This window comes from Lissotriton vulgaris, chromosome 7 (assembly GCF_964263255.1).
Source record: "Lissotriton vulgaris chromosome 7, aLisVul1.2, whole genome shotgun sequence".
Taxonomy (NCBI): domain Eukaryota; kingdom Metazoa; phylum Chordata; class Amphibia; order Caudata; family Salamandridae; genus Lissotriton; species Lissotriton vulgaris.
The window spans coordinates 238258966-238281992 of NC_141695.1; the positions used below are offsets into that span (position 1 = coordinate 238258966).

General features: G+C 45.0%; 1 protein-coding gene across 1 annotated transcript in view; it reads left to right on the top strand.

Annotated features, from left to right (window-relative positions):
- The first annotated feature begins 3409 nt into the window (after nucleotides 1-3409).
- LOC147701281 (leucine-rich glioma-inactivated protein 1-like) overlaps nucleotides 3410-23027 on the top strand; it is a 166584-nt gene continuing 146966 nt past the window's right edge. Inside the window, exon 1 of the mRNA XM_086930015.1 lies at nucleotides 3410-5074. Coding sequence (XP_086786141.1) covers nucleotides 4881-5074 — 194 coding nt within the window. The 5' untranslated portion in view covers nucleotides 3410-4880. The remainder of the gene's footprint in view (nucleotides 5075-23027) is intronic.

Below are 23027 nucleotides of genomic sequence, written 5' to 3' on the forward strand. Positions count from 1 at the left end.
TGAGTGACCAAGCAGCCACAACGCACAGCCTACACCTTGAGCCTCCCAGAGAGCCCACTCCCTCCAGACACCCAAACCCCCTTAGGTGACCAAGGGCCAGATGTAGGTGGCCATTTGCCGACCGGTAACGGCCGATTTCGGCCGTTACCGACCGGTAAATGGGTATTTGTGATGTAGGGGCCTTATTTTACCGATTCGGTAAATTTACCGAATCGGTAAAATACCGAATCGGTATTTTTACCGATTTGGTTACTGCCAGATGTATGTGGGACTCTTCTGAGTCCCAAAGGTCTTACAGATTCGGTATTTTACCACCCAATCCAATTGGGTGGTAAAATACCGAATCCAGGTGTGCATGCACATTTGTGCAGGCACACCTATGCCATGTGAGAGACAGACATGCCCTTAAGGCATGCCTGTGTGCCACATGGCACACATGCCTGTATTTGGGGTGCCAGAGGGTGTCAAAGTGACACCCCCTGCACCCTTGCAGGATTCGGTATTTACCGAATCGGTAAATACCGATTCGGTAATGCCCATTGATTCCTATGGGCTTCAAGGCCCATAGGAATCAATGAGCATTACCGAATCGGTATTTACTGATTCGGTAAATACCGATTTTTACAGATTCGGTAATTCAATTACCGTATTTACCTAAATCTCCCTCCTTCACTTTTACCGATTCATAAATATCGAATCGGTAAAATTTGGTATTTATGAGTCGGTAAAATATACTTACCTAGATCTGGCCCCAAGTCCCTACTATGCACACCCTGTGCCCTGTACAAGACTCTCTGTGCGTAGGCTACCTCGTGTGCACAATGAAGGAGAGCTGGGTGACCAATTCCCTAGAACGCACAACCTTTGGCTTGTACAGAAATCTTCACAGAGAGCCCTTCTCCCCTTCAGACACCCTCCTGTTAGTTTATAAGTACACCATAAAATTGTGTTTTAAGTTTGCATTCAAAAAGTTAACAAACCTGAAGCAAAATTTTTGTAAATCTATGACAAATCTATTGTTATGAGTTTGTGGATTTTTTGACTAATTATAATAGTAGGCTAAACTTTTATTGTTATGAATAGACGACTGCTATAGCAGATTATTATAATACAGTAATGAAAAGAGACACATACAACAAACAATATTTTTTTTTATAAAACCAGAAAAGGGGAGTCTAAAAGAACTTTTTTGTAGATTTTTAGAGCTTTTACATTTTTGTTTGTATTTCTGAATTTTTTTTTAGATTGAACCGAAAATTAAAACGACTTGGAGAGAAAAAAAAGAAAAACAATTTCTTGTCCTTGGGACACTGGTATTCCACACCAACTTATCCTTCACAGATCTGTTCTGGTCTCCTGTGTAAACAATATTACTGCATCTCCTGCAGTAAGTCACTATCTCCTGATAAGCAGGTTTGTGGTCCGACTGCCCCTGCAAACTTGACTGGGCACACTATAGCTAGGTCCAATAGAGGGTCGGAATTTGAGGTGGACAACTTGTGTGCATCTCTATGGCACTAAGGACTCACCAACCAACTGGAGTGGATGGATTTCATGTGCTTCCACATGCCAGAAGTTCCCCTTGCATATTTGTGGCTGTCCTGTTGGAGACCCACTTGTTGTAAATTCTGTACATGACATATTTTGAGGAGACTTTCTTTTCCCCTGTTGGTATATGGGAAAATTGCCACGGCAAAGACTCCTTGGTAGCTTTAAGAGTCTCCACGCCCTTCTCTTCCACATCCCTTCTCTCTCTGAAGCTGAAGCCATCATTCAACCCACAAAGTAACTGCAAAAAATGTGAGAAAAGTTTATGGGCTCAGCACAAATTTTAGTACACTAAGGTGCTTATCCCAAATGATGAATAAGCGGGAATCCCCTCGAAATTTATCAAGGCAGTGAATTCAGCGCATTAAAGACCCAGGCCTGAAGCCAGCAGTAAGATTTGAAGAAGTAAAGTAAAGAGATTTGGGAAAAGACAGTATTTGCCTAGGTGCTTCACCACTCTTGCATCAAGCACCCTCAAAACACACTTATGCACCCACACACACGCGCACGCACAATCATGGGCACACACACGCACACACACAGGCACTCACACATACAAGCGCGAATGGTTGTCCGTATCCCCCCAGAAATGTTATGTCTACTACACACATAAATTCATCAAATAAGATGCATTATAGTTCATAGTTCTCATGGTACTCAGGTAATACTCAAGTGGGACCCTGACACCCAAAGTTCACCAAAAGAATCAAGGGATCCTCATTAACTGACATAGTTAGAAAAGCTTTATGTCAAACTTTAAAAAAAAACACTTTCATACTGAACACACCTTTTGTATTTCGGTACTTCCGTTCGATGCAGGACACAAAGCAAAACCCGCCCCCACAATGGTGTCATTGAACATGTCTTTAATGATGTAATATGTGAGGTCAGAAGCAGTGTACTGGGTGGGGGCAATTTATTTTTAGCTTTCTGAACTATAACTGGTAAATTTCTGTGTTTTTTACGGTTTAAAACAGGTTATAACTGACATTGTCATCTAACTATAAGGTACATTTAGCTTTTGTGTTTTTTCAGTATATATACATCAGGGTTGCGTTCTCTAAGTGTATAGCTTAGGTCAGTCCAGTGACTGTGGAAGGTATACCCTATGTGTATCTGAGGTCTAGCCAGTTAGGGTGTATAGTGAATTGTGTTTCTGTATACGATCTTAGGACTAAGGTCCCCGTTTATGGCATTTTGGCATAGGGCAGAGTAGCAAGGCACCTTACTGTGCTGCCCTACGTCAAAGTGAAAGGGCAGGAATGCTCTGCATTTGCGCAATGTGGTACATTCCCATCCTTTCTGCCTGCGCTGGTGCCGTTTCAGCAGCCTAGCACCAAAGTAAGCACCCTTGCACATGGTGCACGTGTGCACGAGGAAATTAACATATTTCTCCTCACTGTGCTTGACATCGGGAGGTGTACGGATTTGGTCCTTCCCCTGGCTTTCATTACTTTGTACATTTGGGACAGCATCAAATTCCATGGGTGTTGCATGGAGAAACTCACTGCCACGCCCACGGAACGACTCCTGGGCACGGAGTAAGGCGGTGCAGTGATTTGCGCTGCGTTGCCTTACTCATAATTTATGAGGCCACTCGCTTTGCATAACTTCATACATCTTTATGAGAGCCCTGCGACACGCATGTACCACTTTACGTGATACAAAAGTGACACAGGGTTCTCATAAATAAGCCACTGAGTTTCTAAGGTCGTTTCTTTCTGTGTGTTAGAATGGTTCTGAGTCTGCACGTTATGTCATGGAAGTGCTCAAATTATGTAACATATTGTGTAATGTGTGTGCTACTCTGCTGGTTTTGTTTAAATCATTTACTCTTTGCTGTACTTTTTTACAGACCGGATCTGTCCACGGCGATTGCCGAAATCAGGAGGACCTGCCACGTTCTGCTACGTCACCGACTGGGGCGCACACCCTCCGCGCCCTAAGTAGGGAAGGGGCGAACGAGAGAGTCAGGAAGGGAGGCCACCAGGCGTGAGAGTAAGAGGGGTAACAGAGGGTGACAGGGGCAACACGAGGGGAGACAGCTACCGAGAGGAGGGCCGAGCAGCAGAGTTCAAGTGACCGGGAAAGAAGGCACGAGCGACAGGGGGGAAGGGGCGGGGTCTACCCGTGAGAGCAAAGTGCCGAGCAGAGACTGTGAAAAGCTAAGGCAGCAGGAACGCACAGGAAAGCACTAAAGAATGAATGAATTGATGAGGAGATAGGATTCTGAGAGGGCCCCTAATACTGAGCGAGGGTTATCTGGTGAGAGGATAACAAGGGACAGAAGTGGGGATATACCGAACTTAAGGAAGAGAGAATCAAGGCGAGAGGGCGAGCTAGCAGAGGTGGCGAGGGAGGAGAGGCAACTGGTAAGTCTGGAATAATATTGTCGAGTGTGAAAGGCACTCTGATGGGTGACGGGGAGCAGCATAGAAGTCAGGGGTAGTAAATGCAATCTAAAGGGAATTACAATACAATACAATGGCTCTGCCATTTGCAATGATTAACAAGAGACGAACATATAGAGAAATTGTCGCGCGTAAGATACAGAGATGCAGCACAGGAGATATAGATTTACTTACAAACAGCTGAGTGTGATATTTACTAAAAAATATGTAACATTTATCAAAGTGTCAAAGACAGCTTCAGGCGGTGGTTTAGGGGTGTGTGACTGACATTACGAATGAGTTACATGGTTTTTGAGAAAGGTGCTGTGAGTGATAAAAGAATAGGGTGAGTGGCATTTAGGGAGAGAGAGTGAGTGGCAGGGTGTGAGTGATAAAATGAGAAAAGCGAGATGGAACTTTATAAAGGCAGACGAGTGAACGAATGGGACGGGCAGAATTCAGGCAGAGGCCGAGTGACATTTAGACAGGGGCGAGTGACAGACATAGACAAGACGATTGACAGTTCGACAGTGACTGGCATTTAGAGAAGATCTGGGGATATTTAGAGGCGTGAGCTTCACTAGGGGGCCACCGCACTAGAGAGAGGCGAGCGTGAAAGCGTGAATAGAATAAGAGTAGGGAGTGTCAGTGAGAGTAGAGAACAAGACAGGCAGAAAGAGATAGACGCTGAGAGAGAAACAGAGAAGGAGGGGGGGGGGGGGGGGTGACAGGGAGCAGAGAATATCCAGTTGAGAGTATAAAGAGACTAAGAGGAAAGAGTAGGGGTGCAATGGATTGTTCACTTGGTAACCGCTTCTAGTGAAAGAGTGGGAGGGAGTTGGACCCAGCCCTCCAGTCTCTACTGCCAGGGATTCCCTGCTGACGGAAGGCCCGAGGGTGCTGCTGTCCTGTTCATGCTCTGGCCTCGCTGGACTTCCGGGAATGGCGGCTGGTGTCCGTGGGATGGAGAGAGCCGTCTGCCTCCTGTGTCTCAGCCTCGCGCTGCTGCCGGCCGGAGGGGCGTGGCCTCGGCTGAGGTGGAAGTGCCCAGAGGGCTGCATCTGCACCCATGACAGTGCCCTGTGCCAGGGCACCCTGCAGGTCCCCGTCGGATTCCCTCCAGACCTCGTCTCACTGTAAGCACTGCTCAGCACACTGCTATTGTTGTGTTATAAGGTTTTTATAATGTGCATGACCGCCATTTTACAAACGCCCCATGGCGTATATTGCTGTTAGCCCTATGGGCCATATGCATGAACACATTTTCCCATAGACACAGAATGGGCTAAACCCTTTGATGCATATGGCCCTATGTTCCTAGGCATGGGCACATAAGGTAATTGCCCCCCCCCCCTCGCCCCCCACAGTTCAAGGGTCCCACTGAGAACGTGCCACACATGGCATTTGATACATTGGCAGATTTCCGGGGATGCACCAAAAGCCTACTCTTCCCCAGGGGTGGCATAGGAGAGGCAAAATGAGGAGAAATTACATTATTACTACTTGTTGTTTAACTCTTTCTATGTGTGTTGCACTCATAGAAAGAGGACATCGCCTGCATTGATTGTTTTTGTGCAGTGAGGTCTTCCTTCCTGCACAAAATGAATCACCCCAAAAACGCAGGCACCTTTACACCATGGCGCAAGGGTGGCTGCGTTGGTGCATGGCAGCCATTTGTGCACCAGCGCAGGAGGAATGGACAGGAATGCGCTGCCTTTTGTATGTACAGCACATTCCTGTCCTTATCTTTTGACATAGGGCAGTACAGCAGGAGGCTTGTGGCGCTGCCCTACATCAAAAGATTGTAAATGAGGCCCCCAGTGTTTGTGCTGGTAACTTTTATTCAGTGATTGAATCTCTTGCTCAGGGCCTGTGTGTGTCTCAGAGGTCTAGTTTGGTAGTCACAGGTTCATTGGATGTTGTGTTTTTCGTTCCCTGTCTCCATGTGCCCCGTTTGCGCCTCCCAGACTGATCGCTTCAGTTGCATGTTGCTACTCACATAGCTCTCCATGGGAAGCCTGGCTCTATGACCCTGATATGCAGAACTAAGGGGTATATATTTTCTCAGGTTTTGATATGCTGTGGTTAGCACTTACTTATATCCACATTTATAGTTACACTACTTATTCACTTGTCCTCCAATATAATCCTCTTGTGCGGTCTTTCCAATTCCGCAGGAGTAAATAATGTTGGTGTGCCCTGTTTGTGCAAATCCGCCTCTTTTTGTAAAATTATATTTTTTGATGGTTGACCCTGGGATACATTTTGCGGTCTTATTGCAAATATGAATTTGGAATTAAGCCATTCATTCTATAATAGGACAGGGCGAAATTGAAATTATGCCGGCGTAATTTGCATAATTTTGGGAATTTTGTGTTACACCGAAATTAAGTCATCACTCAATGAATTCAGATTTGTAGAGCGTGACATTTCACCCTGAGAGGTATCCAGGCACTACGGGTGAGCCGAATAGTCGAAAAGCCAGGTCTTGAGTGCTCTCCTGAAGTCAGTGAGAGCGGTGGAGGTCCGAAGGTGGAAGGGCAGGTCATTTTCAGGATTTGGCAGCGAGGTAGGTGAAGGATTGTCCCCTTCCTCAGGCACAATGGATGCATGGGATGTGTGAGAAGGCTAGGTGGGCTGAGCCGATTTGTCTGGTGGGCTGGAGAAAGGTTAGTCCGTGGTTGATGTAGGCTGGTCCTATGTTGTGAGGACCTTGAACGCGTGGGAGAGTAGTTTGAAGTGGCATGTCTTCATGATGGGGAGCCAGTGGAGGTTTCTGAGGTGGGGGTTATGCTTAACTGTCTTGGGAAATCCAGAATGAGCCTGGCTGCTTTGTTTTGGATGATTTGGAGTCGTTTCAGTAGTTGGGCTGTGATTCCAGCACGGAGTGTGTTGCCATAGTCCAGTCGATTGGTGATGAGGGCCTGCCTTACTGTTTTCCTGGTGCTGGGTGGGATGCACCTGAAGTTCTTACATAGCATCCAGAGGATTTGGAACCTTGAGGCGAGAACTGCATTCTCCTAGTGCTGCATGGAGAGCTCACTGTCCAGTTTGATGCCCAGCTTCCTGGTGTGGGTGGTGGGGGCTGGGGCAGGTTCGAGGGCAGAGGGCCTCCAGGAGTCATCCCAGGGACAGGGAGTTTGATCAAGGATGAGCACTTCCATCTTGTCCATGTTCAGTTTTAGACAGTTGGTCTTCATCCAGTTCGCGATTTCGGTCATAGCGTGGTGGAAGTTCACTCTGGAGGTGGAGGGGTCTTCAGTGAGAGAGAGGAGTAGCTGGATGTTGTTGGCATATGAGATAATGTTGTCCATGGCTGCGTACGATGGTGGCTAGTGGAATCGTGTAGATCCTGAAGATCATGCCACATTGCGTGATTACGCTTCCATTTGTGGCAGAATTATAGGACAAGAGCATAGGAACTGTGAACTACCAGAAAGTGAGTGGCTGTTTGCAGCAATTGGTGTAATTTGTGGGATTGTTTTCTGCATAAAATGCATACTCGCATCTAAAAATTGACATGAGGACACATTTAAAACTAAAATATAGTTTTAAATGAGGTTTTGAATTATGTGTAAGTACTCAATTTTTTTTCCAAAACAAATTCTATTTCAGGACAGGAGGCTCCGATTATGCTAGTCTCATTTCTTTATTTAGAAATGCCCAGCAGCCATGTAAAAACTACATTACCCAGAAACACTTGGGTCATAACCATAGAGTCTGTACTATAAATAGCCATGTAGACAATCCCACTTCCTCTTTCTTTGCTGCTCTGCAGCCAGTTAAGTGCTTTCATATTTTATAACTTGCTTACTTGTTCAATTACACGTGTATTGTTAGCGCTTTGCTCGCGCTGTCTGCTGCGTTGTTGTGCGCCTATCCCGCGCTGTTGTTGCCTTTCGTCGCGTCTTCTCTGCTCGACCGGCGCTCGCGGCAGGGAGCGTGTGTCACCTCCCAGGGTCGGGCGCGTGCCGCCTGTGTCCCGTTTCATTGTGGAGAGGAGTGTTTGGGGTGGATTTGCCTCGCGCGCGTCTTGCGCGAGCTGTTCCCGGGCTGTGTGGCCGGCCGGCTACCGCGCATGCGCGGCTTGACTTCCTCTCACGCTGTCTTTGTTTACAGTGCAGCGCCGGCATTCCGAGTTCGTCAGAAGGACGAAGACGCCCACTGCCTCACAGCTGACCCCATTTGACACCGGAGCTTCGGATAGAGTCCCGATTGTATAATTTGCATAGGCTTTGCCGAGAGTGAGCATTTTTGTGTTGTCAGCAAGCCTCCCTCCACCCTCTAACAGTTTTTCACACTCAGTTTTTTCTGCCTTATTTTGCTTGCTGTGAGGTTTTTTCACTCCCTCAGACTTTGCCACTGGCATACAGGATATTCTAGTCACCTAGTGGGCATTTTGATTACACACTACCAGTGTGCCATGAGTGATTCCTATTACTATGAGGAGGAAGGTGACTATGAGGAAGAGGGGACCGAGTTCTTTGAGCAGGACCTGGTTGAGGCCCTGGACAAAGGGGTTCAACATTCCATGAATAAAGCGCTTGTATGCGCCATTACGCCCCCTTAAGCGCCATTTGACAAAATATGCGCAGCAACAAGGTTGGGTGCCTTCCAAGAAATCCACTTCATCTCCTGGCAATCCCCATACCTCTGTCTTTCGCAGGCTGGCACAGACCTTATCCTCTTCCAAGTCTAAAGCTATTCCAGTGGAAGTTGACAGTGATGACCAGCACTCTTCCTCGTCCTCCTCTGAGGTTCTTCCTCCACTGCCAAAGAAAAAAAAATGTAAGGAACATTTTGTTGATGCTCCTAGTCATCCTCCTGTTTTGACTTTCGAGCCTGCAGACATTGTGCATCCTCATTACACTGTGTGGCTCCCTTCCCCGGCTGTGACGGAGTATGTTCAGCAACATATTCGTCAACCATTTGATAAAGACGTTCATGCACGTCTCCGCTCAGAATGTCTGCGGCCTGCCTAGCGGACACGCCTGAGGTCGACCCTACCTTGCTGACCTACTTAAAGAAGTTTGCAAAGGACCCCAAGAAGGGTCTGGATCGGTCCTGGCGGGCTTGTCAGGACAAGGTCTTGGATCTCCTGGGACCTCTTACTAAGATCTTGGATCTAGGTTTCCTGGCCAAGGAATCCTCCTCCACCGTTGACCCTGATGAGTTGATTGAATGGGCGCAGCGGGCGATTTGTCAGCTGGGAAACGCCAACTGTGCGCTCTCTAGTGAGCGTCGGCGGTCCATTCTCCTCAAGTTGGACCCAAAATTAGCCGAACTTTTGGCTTCCGAGGCAGGGGCTGCGGCTCAGGGCCTCCTTTTCGGCCAGCCTTTTTTGAAGGAGCTCACACATTTTGTCAGTACTTTCAGCAGCATTGACAAAGCCCAGGCATCTTTGAAGCGGGCCATGCGTCCGGTTTTCAACAGGGCCGGACGATACAGGGGACGCTCGTCCGGCCGTGGTCAACAACCACCGAGTCAACGAGGGTATCAGTCCCATAGAGGAGGCCAGCAAGATTCGGGCTACGCCCAACGTTCCAATTTCTACCCTTCAAGAAAAGGACGTGGCCAATATAAGAAGGGACGTTCCGGTAGATATCAGGATTCCGCCACTTCAGGTGAGACTTCTTCCTGCATGCAGTGTTGTTCTGGGGGGCAGGATTCACCTTTTTCTAGACAATTGGCGCTCAATCTCCAGCGATGCATGGGTACTGGAGACAGTTCAGGGATTCAAAATCGAGTTCTATCATCCCTTGCGTCAGTCCCATCCTCCTTTTCCCCTTCATTTCTCAAAGCAAAGTCAAGAGTTCATCACAGAGGAACTCAAGTCTCTGGAGTTGAAAGGGGCAATTGTGCCGACAGTGCGTCACCCTCAGGGTTTTGCCAGTTCAGTCTTCCTGGTGGAGAAGAAGGGAGGGGGATCGAGGTTAGTTCTCATTCTGAAGGAGTTCAATGCGGGAGTGGTTTACCGTCACTTCAAGATGGAGGGCATCCATCTGCTGAGGGATCTCCTGCGGGAACTGGATTGGATGGTTCGTCTGGACCTCAAAGATTCTTACCTCTCTGTTCTGATCTTCCGTCACCACCGCCGCTTTCTGCAGTTTCAGTGGCTGGGGACTTGGTACCAGTATCAGGTTCTACCCTTCGGCCTTTCGTCAGCACCTTGGTGCTTCACAAAGCTGTTACGTCCGGTTGTGGAGTCGCTCCGCAGTCGCGGAGTTCGCTTAATCATCTATTTGGACGACATCCTCCTTCTGGCGGATTGTCCTGTCAAACTGATGACTCATCTGGAGTGGACTATCGACCTTCTTCAGTCCCTCGGTTTTCTGGTGAATGTTCCCAAGTCTGTGCTACATACTACTCAAGTGATAGATTTTTTGGGGTTCAGGGTCAACTCCCTCACTTGTCAGCTTCTGTTGCCCCATCAGAAGATACGTTACATCAAACGGGAATTGACTTCCGTTATCTCGAATCAGACTGCGTCATTGAGATCGTTAGCACGAGTTGTCGGTCTCTTAGCGCCTTCCCTCCAAGCGATCTTCCCAGCTCCGCTGCACTACCGTGCGTTGCAGCGTCTGAAGATTCAGCATCTTCAACGGGGCCTCCGATATTCAGATCAGATTCCTCTTTCGGAGGAGGCGAAGTCGGAAATGCAATGGTGGCTGGATCATATGGATGCCTGGAACAGCCGGGCTCTTTTCGGATCCTCTCCGGAGATTGTGATCGAGTCGGATGCCAGTCGTTGGGGCTGGGGGGCCCGCTGCGGCCCGATCTCGACAGAGGGACGGTGGTCTCCGCAGGAACTTTCACTCCACATAAATTGTTTGGAATTGCTAGCGGGGTCGTTCGCGATCAAGTTCCTGTCGCCTCTTCAGTCCCACTGCTGCATACTTCTCCGGATGGACAATGTATCAGCAGTACGATACATCAACAAGCTGGGAGGGACTCAGTCGAGGTTGTTGGCAGAGATTGCCAAGGAGTTTTGGCACTATTGTCTTCAGCACAAGATCACAGTTATTGCGGAGTACCTTTCTGGTTGTCGCAATCTTGTGGCGGATTGGAACTCCAGGTATCTGAAGGATTCAGCGACTGGAGGCTCCACCCTCGTGTGTTTCGCCAGCTCATTCGGGCTTGGGGCCCTTGTCTGATCGACCTCTTTGCGTCCCATCTCAACACCCAACTTCCCCAGTTATTCAGTTGGAGACCGGATCCGGAAGCTCTTGCCACGTATGCTTTCCTTCAACCATGGCCGACATCCCTATGTTATGCGTTTCCCCCATTCATGATGATCCCCAGGGTTCTGGCTTATGCGACACGCTTTCGGGTGGAGTTGATTTTGATTGCTCCTCTGTGGAGGGCTCAGCCGTGGTTCCCAGTTCTCTTGGAAATGGCATGTGCATTGCCATTTCTTCTTCCTTGGGAGTGGAATCTCCTGTTTGATCCGCTTCAGAATCCGCATCCCCTGGTTCAGTCAGGCTCTCTCCTTCTCCTGGCGTGGCGGATTTCGGGGAACGTTGGGTGGTGTCAGGCCTTTCTGCGGACGCTACCAGATTTCTCAGCAACGCCTGGGCCCCAGGTACTCACAAACGTTACAGAGGTTCATGGAAACGTTGGAGTGATTGGTATGCTCAACGGCAAGTTGATCCGACATCAGCTGATGTCTCTTTGATCGTCAATTTTTTGGCTTCTCTATCTTCTTCTTCTGGTTTGGCGTACCGCACGGTAAACAATTTCCGTTCCGCTATTTCGGCGGGTCATCTTCCAGTGGATGGGAAGCCTGTGGGAGAACATCCCCTTGTGGCTAAGGTTCTCAGAGTTATTCGTCTGGCTACTCCTCCACGTCCCAAATATGTTTCTTTGTGGGACGTTTCGGTTGTCTTACGTTTCTTGGAAGCCTGGCCGATCAATTCTTTGTTAACTCGAAAACAACTTTCGGCCAAACTTACTATGTTGTTGTGTTTGCTTTCCTGCAAACGGGTATCAGATGTCCGCGCTTTGGATCTTGCTGGACGTAGCTTCACTCCTGAGGGTGTTACATTTCGCCTCTCCAGGCGCACTAAAACCAATACTGAGGTCATTTCTTACCCTTCTTTTCCTGCTCGTCCTAACCTTTGTGTTGTCCAATGCCTTAAAGATTATGAGGTGAGTACTTCTCTTCTTCGCTCTGATATGCAAGGTCAATTATTGATTGCATTGCAGAAACCCTTTCGCCTGTTACTCCGGCCACGTTGGCTCGTTGGGTACGGTGGCTTATGGGGGAAGCAGGCATTGATGTTTCTGTGTTTGGTGCTCATTCTGCCCGTGGGGCCATGGCATCTAAGGCCTTCTCTTTGGGAGTCACCTTGTGGGACATTATGAAGGCTGCTGACTGGTCATCGGATTCTGTTTTCAAGACCTTTTACTTTAAGCCTATTGCTAATGTTGCTTCTGTTGTGGTGGATAAGCTTTAAACAAGCATAATCGGAGCCTCCTGTCCTGAAATAGAATTCAAAATTTGCAAACATTCGTGACAAGAATTTTCAATTCTATTAAGGACTAGGAGGCGAGGATTATCCCACCCATTGTTTGTATATTATACTTACTGAAGAATGTTCCAGGTTACTCTGTGTTCAAATGTTGCCATTGACTTGTTTTCTCTACTCACCCTTCTTTAACATGTTCCTGTGTATGATGGACGTGTATTACGGCTTTGTATCTCTTTTCAGGATCTGATCCCAAATGATGTCCCTACGGTGCGGCGTGGATGTTCCTGCCTTCTTCTTTGAAGATTGTTTCCTGCTTTTCCTTCGGCAATTGCTGTGTTGAACTCTCCTTCATTGCCCTGGACTGGGGTTTGCTTTTGCATTGACTTTCATATACTGCTTTCTGCTCTCCTGGATTTCCTTCTCACCAAGGAAAGAGGAAGTGGGATTGTCTACATGGCTATTTATAGTACAGACTCTATGGTTATGACCCAAGTGTTTCTGGGTAATGTAGTTTTTACATGGCTGCTGGGCTTTTCTAAATAAAGAAAAGAGACTAGCATAATCCTCGCCTCCTAGTCCTTAATAGAATTGAAAATTCTTGTCACGAATGTTTGCAAATTTTGAATTCCATACAGCCGTATAACACGGCTTTACTGTGGAGGCCTGCCTTCATCTTTCTTAGCAGTCCAGTGACTAAAGTTCATCACAATAGTAAATGTACGTCAGCCTTGACGAAGGCTGAATGTCACGCCGAACCACCGATCAGCACTCTTTGAAGTGATGGGTGCTTTGAGGCACCTCTCAAACAGGAGCAACACATCTTCTATAAACTGGTAACCAAAACTGAAGAAACTGTAATGCAGCTCTGTTAAGGGCGTGGCCGATGAGGGGGGAGGGGGGGTGGGGTTGAGGGTGCATAGGGTTGTAGGTGAGTGCAGAACAGATGCAACATGTCTATACACCACCTTCTGCGCTTCCCTGCAGTAGCCCCGAGTCAAAGCTAGGGCATCATTCAGCATCCCGTATATCAATCCATGTTTGGAAAGCTCTCTGTGCTCACGTATGTCAGCCATGTCCCAATATGTCCTCTCTATGCCCCTGAAACACTTGACTGATACTTGGTCACGTGAAGTGTCTGGTAGGTAGATTTTGTTATCACCCTCAAAACACAGATTCATTTTATCCCAAAACTGCGAGATAAGAGGCCAGAACAGTAACATGCCCATGCGTGACATTTTCTGTGGCTGAGCTGAGTTCTTTGCAGGTATGACAGCCTTCCCAGTTATTACCAGGCCCTCGAGGAATGCTAAACGCTCCCTGCTGCGCTGAAATTAAAAGGCTGACTCACACAAAGAGCCACACATAATGTGCTTCCTTTATAAACCGGCAGCTAACAGCAGGCGGGCTTTAAACGCGCTCTCCGGCCCCCATGAAAGGCATTCCAGCGCCCATAAGCAGGCGGGATGGAAATGATGTTCCTTAAAATGTGTTTCGCTGCACATTAACCTAGTTTTTTCCTCAAATAAATGTGAAGTTTTAAACAGAACTTAAGTGCAACAGCTGACAAGGTAGTAGTAGTAGTAGTAAAATCAAAGTTTATTTAGACAATAGTCTATAAACCATACACAAGACCATGGATCCACTTAGCAATAGAAATTTTACATCATAGTTCATTTTAACACTCAGTACACCTTTAAAACTATAAAAGCACTAAATTGACATTTTCCATTTTTTAAAATCTTAATATCTTAAAATTTCCCAACTTCCTTGGTTGTCTCCTTGACAGGGTAAAATATAAGAATGTGACTGCGTTCTGCGTTTTATCCTCTGAGTCGTGGTCTGACTGTATGCTGACTGAGGCTGTGGTTGGAACTCAAACACTCGTCCACAATTCTGGCTCGTGAAAATATCACTTCCATTATATCGGTGGTCATCAGGTTACCCTCACGCAGTTCTCCTCGTTATCGTGCTGACAAACTGAGGCTTCCCCTGCCTCTAGCAGCCACAACCTAGTCCTTTCTTTATGTCTACACACAACGTGTAGCATCATACTAGAGGGGCCTTCCTCCACCTGCACTTCCTGTAAGTACCATACAGATAATTGTGTAGGTAGGGAGGAAGGGAGGAAACTTACCATAACGAGGAGAATTCCGAAGGGTAATGAAGATTACCGGTAAGCATAAGATTCATTGTCAAGGTAAGTATCTATGGAGGTAAGACTTCCCTTTGTAACTGTGCCCAACTCAGTGAAAACTGAAAGTTTGATCCCATTCCTTAACAAACTGTGAACCCAAACTCCATGAGAGCAGCCACCCTATCGCATGGCTACTATTTCTCATGGTGATCATGGAAAACTGTGCTGCATCTCAGCTCAAGAACTGTCTAAAAAAAAACAATCTGAGATGTCTTTGCATGTCCTTCGAATATGCTCTTAAGGACAGCAACATCATTTTTCATATATATGTCTTGAAAAAGCACTTGGCGTGAAAGCCAAATGGGCGAACCATGTGTCAGCTGTTCCCTTACTGTGATCACTTGGTTTGAAATATGCATGGAACTATATACCTGATAATTCGACATTTATTCCAAGAACTGAGTTATAATTAGCACGACCTGTCTTTTTCTACAATTGTGTCTTGAAACTTAGTGAAAGGAATGTAATAGTAAAGTGGTCCCATTAACAAGTAGAAACAGGGTAGTTATCTTAGGTGATAACTACCCTGTTTCTATCTCGTCAATGATAATGTCATTGGGTTATAATGTACTATGAAAGCTTCAACAGGTGTGTTTAAAAGTTCACCAATTTTCCTGCCTCAATGCCTGGAGGGTCAGTGGCATTTCATCGGGTCCAGGTAGGTATGCCTACCCTACAATGGATTGGAACCCAGGGTAGTGGGGAAATAGTATCCAATTCTACTGCAACTTCTGCTGGGTAGGCGAGGGAGATCCCACCCTATAGAAAAGCTATTGTGCCCCTTAGGCAAGACAGTTGACCGTTACTAGCTGCGGGAAAGAAGTGGAACACATGATGTGTTAGCCCGGGACCTACCCTACTCTGCCGGCCTGTAACTCTAAACCTTTCTTACAACCAAATAACTTTAAAACTTCTGTCCAATCTGTCGTTCTTTCCTGCATTGACAATGGAAATGCCTTCCTCACTGGACTTCTACAGAACCGGCTTACGCCTTTAAAGGTGGTCCTGCGTGATGTAGCAGGTCATGTTTCAAATTCTCTCACATACGACCAGATAACAACAGCCTTCTTCTCCTTTAAAGGCCTCACAATGAAGGAGAGATCCATTTACAAATCAGTCTGATCCGCCTGCAGGACACTAAATCCAGATATGTCAAATTTCCCTTACAGAATCTGACCCCATCTCTAGGTTCTCCCTCATGACCATACACTAAACTTTGCCTAAAAGTAAATGCTCTAAGAAAAGTCTCTGCCCATTCTGTCTCAGGGCACACGGCTGGGGTATATAATGTCTTGCGATTGCCCATTAGATTTCCCAACTCCTTAAATTTATTTTAGCACCAGACTGAAATCTTACTTACTTGAGAAATATCCTGATACTTTACATTTTTTGCATCAGTCAACTTGCTTTAACTTTATTTCTCTTGTACATAGCCTTCTCCAAATAGTTAATTCTAAACCAAGGAACTTCTGTTAGAATATATGTATGTACATACATGTATGTATGTCTGAATTTGCTATTTCTATTGAACGAACCAACCTGAGAGGCAGCGAAGCTTGTATAGACTGCATTATGGGGCCTTGTTTGCGCTTATATAACACTTCCAAAAATAAAAAGTGAGTCTGTACCTCCTTATATATACTTACCTTGGTGGTATGGTTTTAGACAGTATTGTGGATACAATATTTTGTCACGTTGATATGTCGTGTACGATGTGGTAACATACAATCAATGTTGTATGGTGCTGCATAGGGCAAATGTCTTTTATCTTGGCATGGCATCCTGTGATCTACTAGTAGGTGTTGTGGTTCTACTCCCCCAACTACTCCCATTTCTTCGGATGGCAGTGATGGCCACTGTTCATCCCATATACTTTCAGCGCACATACCTATGGGCGTCTTGGTATCCTCTAGTGTCCCAGACATGCATTAGGGAGTGTCTAATGCAAATATATCAGTAGTTATTCCATGCTGTTTTTATACATTATTTATCTGCACTTTCCGTTTTGTCTTCAGTGTCGAAACATCTATGTGCCTAATACTTTGACTAACATTTGAAGTTATGCTGCGAGTGAACATTTTAAATGTGGCATGGTGCTCAAGATGTGTTGTCTAGGCTGTGGTTGTGTGTTGGAAGTTGGATGTGAAGTGGTTTGGGGGCACAGTGTGGTATGGTGTTGCAAGGGGTTTACAGTGGTGTGGAAATTGGCTTTTTAGGGGCTCACTGGTGCAGGGGTTCACCCTCATCTGTTATGTTATGTTAATTTTTATTTCTATAGCCCACGGCTACTCCATTGGAGTGTCCCGGCGCTTTTATTGGCAGCTCATACGAAGAAAAACATAACACAGTTCATCAGAAGGAAAACATAACACAGATAAAAACATCCATTAACAGAAAAGAGACATACTAGAGGGTAAAAAGCCAGGTTTTAAGGCCCTTCCTGAAAGACAGCAAATTAGAGGTACAGCGTAAGGCCAATGGCAGAGAGTTCCAGAGCTATGGTGCCCTCAGTCTAAAGGAGCGCCCCCCGATACGGGCCCTCTTTACTCGGGGAACCACCGCAAGAAACAGGGACTCAGATCGCATAGATCGGGCCGGGTGGTAAAAAAACAAGCCTACGCTGAAGATATTTTGCTCCCGAATCAAAGAGCGCCTTATGAGCCAGAGTCAAAGCCTTAAAAACTATCCGCTTCCGGATAGGCAGCCAATGAAGCGACTGCAAAAGGCCGGACACTCTGGCTCGCCTATGAAGGCCGAAAATGACGCATGCAGCAGAATTCTGCACCACCTGCAACCGCTGTACAAGATATTCCGGAAGGCCCAGATAAAGGACGTTGGAATAGTCCAATCTGGAGCCAATTAAGGCTTGCACCATGATCCTCCTGTGCTCTTCTGTGAGCAGAGGAAGAAACTTCCGGAGCATCTTGAGAATGCCGAAACATGTGCCCGTAAGACTGAGGTTCTGAGATCTCAACGTCAGACCATTATCGATCTTAATTCCCAGATTTTTTGCCAGCTGGGACGCATGTGCTGGGGGAAACATATTAGTCGGCCACCATGTCTGCCATTCAGGGTCTGAGGTACAGCCAAAAAACAGCACCTCCGACTTGTCAGAGTTACATTTGAGGCTGTTCTGCTGGAACCAATTAAAAACAGCTCCAAGACACTCCCGAATACTCTCTCCGTCGAAGTCCTCACCTTTCTTGCACGTAAAGAGGAGCTGGGTATCGTCAGCATAAGAGACGATCTGGGCCCCAAAAGACTCCACCAGTGCCGCCAAGGGGGTCATAAAGATGTTAAAAAGAGTCGGGCTCAACACAGAACCCTGCGGAACTCCGACTCCCAACGGCGGCATCTCAGCAGAGCTAGGGGAGGCCCAGACCGTTTGTCGACGGTCAGCTAAAAAAAGATGTAAACCAGCTGAACACCGTCCCCCTCAGACCGATGTCATAAAGTCTGGCGAGGAGCCCCTCATGGGGGACGGTGTCGAAGGCCGCCGACTGGTTCACTGGTTCTTAAACCAACAAAGAAGAGATTGACATAGAAACTGTAACATCAAACAAATAGATATTTTTAACCTCTCATGAGTGGGACTACGTCAATACAGTACCCTCGGGCCACTGTAGGATGTAGTCCATAGAATACAGAGGCCATGGGCATTATATACTCAGTTTACAGCTGAGTAAGCATGGAGACTCAAAGAGGAGGTACAGGCATATACAAGAATAGTTATTGACTAACATGGGCATACACATATTTCTTGCTCAACAAAGTGGGAGGGGAGACAGTTCTGCTTACATCAGTCAAAACTGCCTGACAGTTACACTCTAAGACAGGTACATTCTAGCAGCTACAGGCCTTTCCGGGCAGGCACAGTGCTCTAGCTCAGTACTGAAAGAGTTAACTATAGTTGATGACTCAAGCAAAATAGAAAAGCAGGCAACAGTGAAGATGGAAGAAGCACATGGCTAACACATGACTAACTAATGTGGTCTTCCACCTTCAACACCTTTATAATTGCCAGCAACGCCTGTGCTGGTTCCCTAGACCTCGGCTCCAAGCTGGACTTGCGTTGAATCCTCAGGCTTGATCTGATGTCTTGACCCTTCTGGCTATGGTTGTAAGTCAGCAGATATCTGTTGGTGAACAGAACGGAGATCTTTAGACAGGGCATACAAATAATCAATCAAGAGAGGATATTCTATTTTAAAAACACCCCTATATTATTTTTCTGAAGAACCTCAAAGAAAAGGACTTTTTAAAACAACTATTCTTTGGTGTTTCTTGTGTTAGCAAGCTTGTGTTCCATACACTATATAGTTCACAACACTTCTTCTACTTGTGATTTTTTTCACTACTGTACAGGACTATGGACACTTCCAGAATGATTTTCCTTATGTAATAACGACCATGTGTTGCGCTTTATGACTATGCTCTCATGTTATGGGTATACCAGGAAACCCTTAAACTGTGAACATAACAGAGATCTGTATTGCATGTATAACTGACAAATAAATCCTAAAATATTAAGTACATAAATCTCTCCAGCAGAACTTGTTGTGGCAAACAAACTCCTATAAGGCTATATTTATCTTCAAGATGTTTGCTAAGGATCACACGGGCATTTCCCCTAGCATTGTGAATCATAGGCATCATATATTTTTCACGATCTGACCCATGTAATATCATATTCAGGGTAGAAACCAATTCACCAGCTCTAGCAAGGGTTGTCAGCTCAATTATATGAACTAACTAATGAGGGACTAGTGATACCTCTGCAACCTATGTAGTGCTGTAATAACATCAACAATAATGGTGTTGCCACCTGGGAATTTTAGAACAAAAACTATTAACATATAGTTCCCCATAAAGGTCAAATAAGGGAACATCAGTCTATTCTACCATCCTTTCATAATTTCATCAGTTTACAGACAGGAGGGGCAGTAACATGGCGTATTTATTTATTCATTTTGTTAATACTAACAATTTCTTCAAACGGTATTACTTAATAGCCAATTAGACATGCACTGGTGAGGTGCTTTTGTCTCTATTTATTTAAGAACATATTTACAGCATATTGTGAAATGAATGAGTAAAGCAAGCCCAACTAATTGTCTCATGGATGTTCCTAGACAGCTTAGACATGCTCAAGAGAGAGAGAGAGAGAGCGAACACAACAACGAGCTGCCCTGCATACTTTCCACACAAAATAGCTCACAATAATACACATAATAGGCACAAAAACCAAGAAAAATGACAATGTGTTAGTTAATTTTGCTTACCCTTAATTTGCCCAGGAGCTTGTCTCCAACCCCCCTTCGACAGTAGGAAACCTAAGCAGGTGACCTCCTGTCGACAATACACATTCCTTTTGGCAGCTGGGCATGGACAGACTTGTAGAAGCTAAATAGAAAACATTAATCAAACAACCAGCTACCAATTCCTGTAGCTTATTGAGCTGTGTAACATAATAGCACATTAATGCAAACTTTATTTCATGGCTTTTTTATCTGGCCCTATCCCCATCTGCTCCTAACAGAATATGCAATATTTCCTTTAGCTAATGTTACCTAAAACAGTTCTGTTGTGTCCAATCTTGTTCCAGTAAGGCTTAATCAAAGCCATAGGTTCATTGAAACAACTAAGTAAATTCTTCCATTTCTTAAATGTAGTTAAATTACTAATGACGAAATCCTAAATATTATTAACATGAATTGAGAATTATTTTGACCCTAATTTTCCTAGGCACATTATAGCCTCAGACATAATTAGAGCAAAGTTTAATTACCTGTAGTGTGTTATCCTACAATGTTAGAATCAGGAAATGTAATTAATACAAAGTAATTAATTTGTCAAACTACTCTTCAACATTACAAGCAGGTATTATATCTGTGCTTTTCCTATTTAGAACAAGTGGCACTGGAGTGTCTGTTTGCTTAACATGTGTTATTTGCTGTAGACCAACATAGAAGCAAATCTACTGAAAAGGAATATGTTCCCGCTCAATCAAATACAGCCCTGTTAATTTATTTATTTTTATTATTACTACAAGGGCTATAGACTAAATGTACAACTTGCATTTATGCAATTATATATGTACATGTACACATCAAAAACCACTGTGATGCTTTCATAGTGTAATGTAGAAATCACACACTGTCAAAATGGCTAACCTCAGATTAAAAAATGCTCCAAAACTCCCTGTATGGACATTTTACTTTCAGTAGTGCTGCTCAGTTCTAAATACAGAACTTGGACTCTGCCTCTTAAACCTGTTGTCCCCTGTCTGAGCAAGGCTATTCCCATGCAGGATGCAACTTTTACTCTTTATATATTTTTGTTATCATTGTGCACTGTGCTTTTCTAGCACCTAAAAAATTGGCTCAAAATTTCAGTTTTCAGAACGCCATAATGCGCTGAAAACTAACGTGCATTAAGGCACGCAATGCAATTCACATGTCTGTACAGATACTCTTTGCATGACCTTTAATAGCCTTTGTATTTGACACTGCAGCCATTAGGCCTTACTACATTTTAAGTTTGTCACTAAGACACAGTAATATTGGCGTTATTAGATAAACTAATATTCAACCTTTTAATGTGGTGCAACAACTTATTCTAACCAGTTGGAGATAGAAATCTTAATGTGCACATTGAATTCTGAATACATACTTTGCACAGGGTAATTTTCTACAGTGCTAAATATTATTTAATTTTCTTAGTAGTGTTATTAGACATTACAAAAATCTTGATGAGCCAAAAATGATTTTAGTGCTATAACTTTTAATAATTTGTATTCATGTAGTAATTTTTTTAATAATGATCACTAACCCTTTCTCTTTTTCTACATATGAAAAGCAAGCCCTATTCCTTTCCTTCTGCATTTATTTATAAAACTTATAAAACTTCCTTTAAAACTAAGCACAGAAGTTTTACTGAAACACAGAAAATTTGTTTCACTTTGTCTTTTAAAAAGCAGTAATTATTTACCATCAGAATCCTTACTTTTATCCTTTCTCTTTTATCCACAATAATGAAGCTGTATTTTTAACTTTCAAAATTAGTAGTCTTTAATGCACGTGCTTTTAGGTCATTCTGTACTAGCTTAACACCTAATTGCCACTGCATTTATTTATAGCTTGGGTAAAGCTTGTATTATTTATTCAGCTGTATTTTACGACCGGCGGGCGTTAGCTTCTACACTTCTTCAGGAGAAAAAAGCCTTGTGCGCTAGGACTGATAAATCCTGTCTGACATTTAGCATCACAGGGCCCCTTCTGTATCAATATGACAGCAATGTGCTGTACTGTAATGTCCTCACTATAACTTAAAATATTTGATAAATCACTCATTACCTCTCCCTCTGCTCTGACAGACAGCTTCCTTCAGACAGACAGCTTTTGAGCTGCTGTTAAAAACTCTCTTTCTGGTGTTAGGAATGAACATGGTTCATTCTATTTAAAACCCAGGCATTCCAAGCCAGTCAAAATCTATTGTTGGCAGTGTGGTAAAAGAACGCTTTTATTTTAGCAGCAACCAATTACTCATTAAATGTGTATGTTTTTTAATATTTAATATGATGCATCTAAGGATAATGCTGTAACCTTTTGGATTGAGTCCTAGTTGTGTAAAACACACAATTTTTCCTGTTGAGTTTTAATTCAAATGTTTTACCATTGTGGCAATATAATAAGTGAACGTTCACACATCTATACTTTGTTACTGCATTTACTCTCTAAACTAGCAGGCAGATCTGAACATATTTAATATAATTCATTCTTTGAAATTTAAAGTGTAATTTTTCCAATGGCATCTGTAGAACATAATGACGACAGCAAAATAAATTGAGCTCACTCCAGACATTTTCACGAAGGAGCCACACACTTATAACACACAACACAGTTTGCAAATACAAGCCATCCTCACACAAAGAGTACAGTCGCTACTCACTCAAACAAGTACTTCACAAGCAATACCACCGGTGTCAGTCAACAGTGCTCATAGACACTCAAACACAGGCCCGCCTCCTTACAACACCCCATGCATCTCCCACAGGGACAACAGGAACCATCCACTCCCCCATCAGCTCTCACTGCCACCCACCGCATACCGCTCCGATACTACCTAGCAACCCCACACTATCCCGCCACATGACATCTCCTTCACCATCTCCATAAAGAACTGGAACCCCCTACTTCCCACCCTCTCACTCCCACCCACCATTTGCTGGCCCTCACCCCCTCCCACGACCTGCCAGCTCCCACCCCCTGCCACCACCTGCCCCCACCCACTCCAACCCACTGCGAACAATCAGAGCACCCACCTCCCCACATCCACAGGCAACAACGCTGCTACACTCCAACTAGGCCCCTCACCACCCCCAGAGAGAACAGGACTACCCTACTGCCCAGAGAAACAGAATCA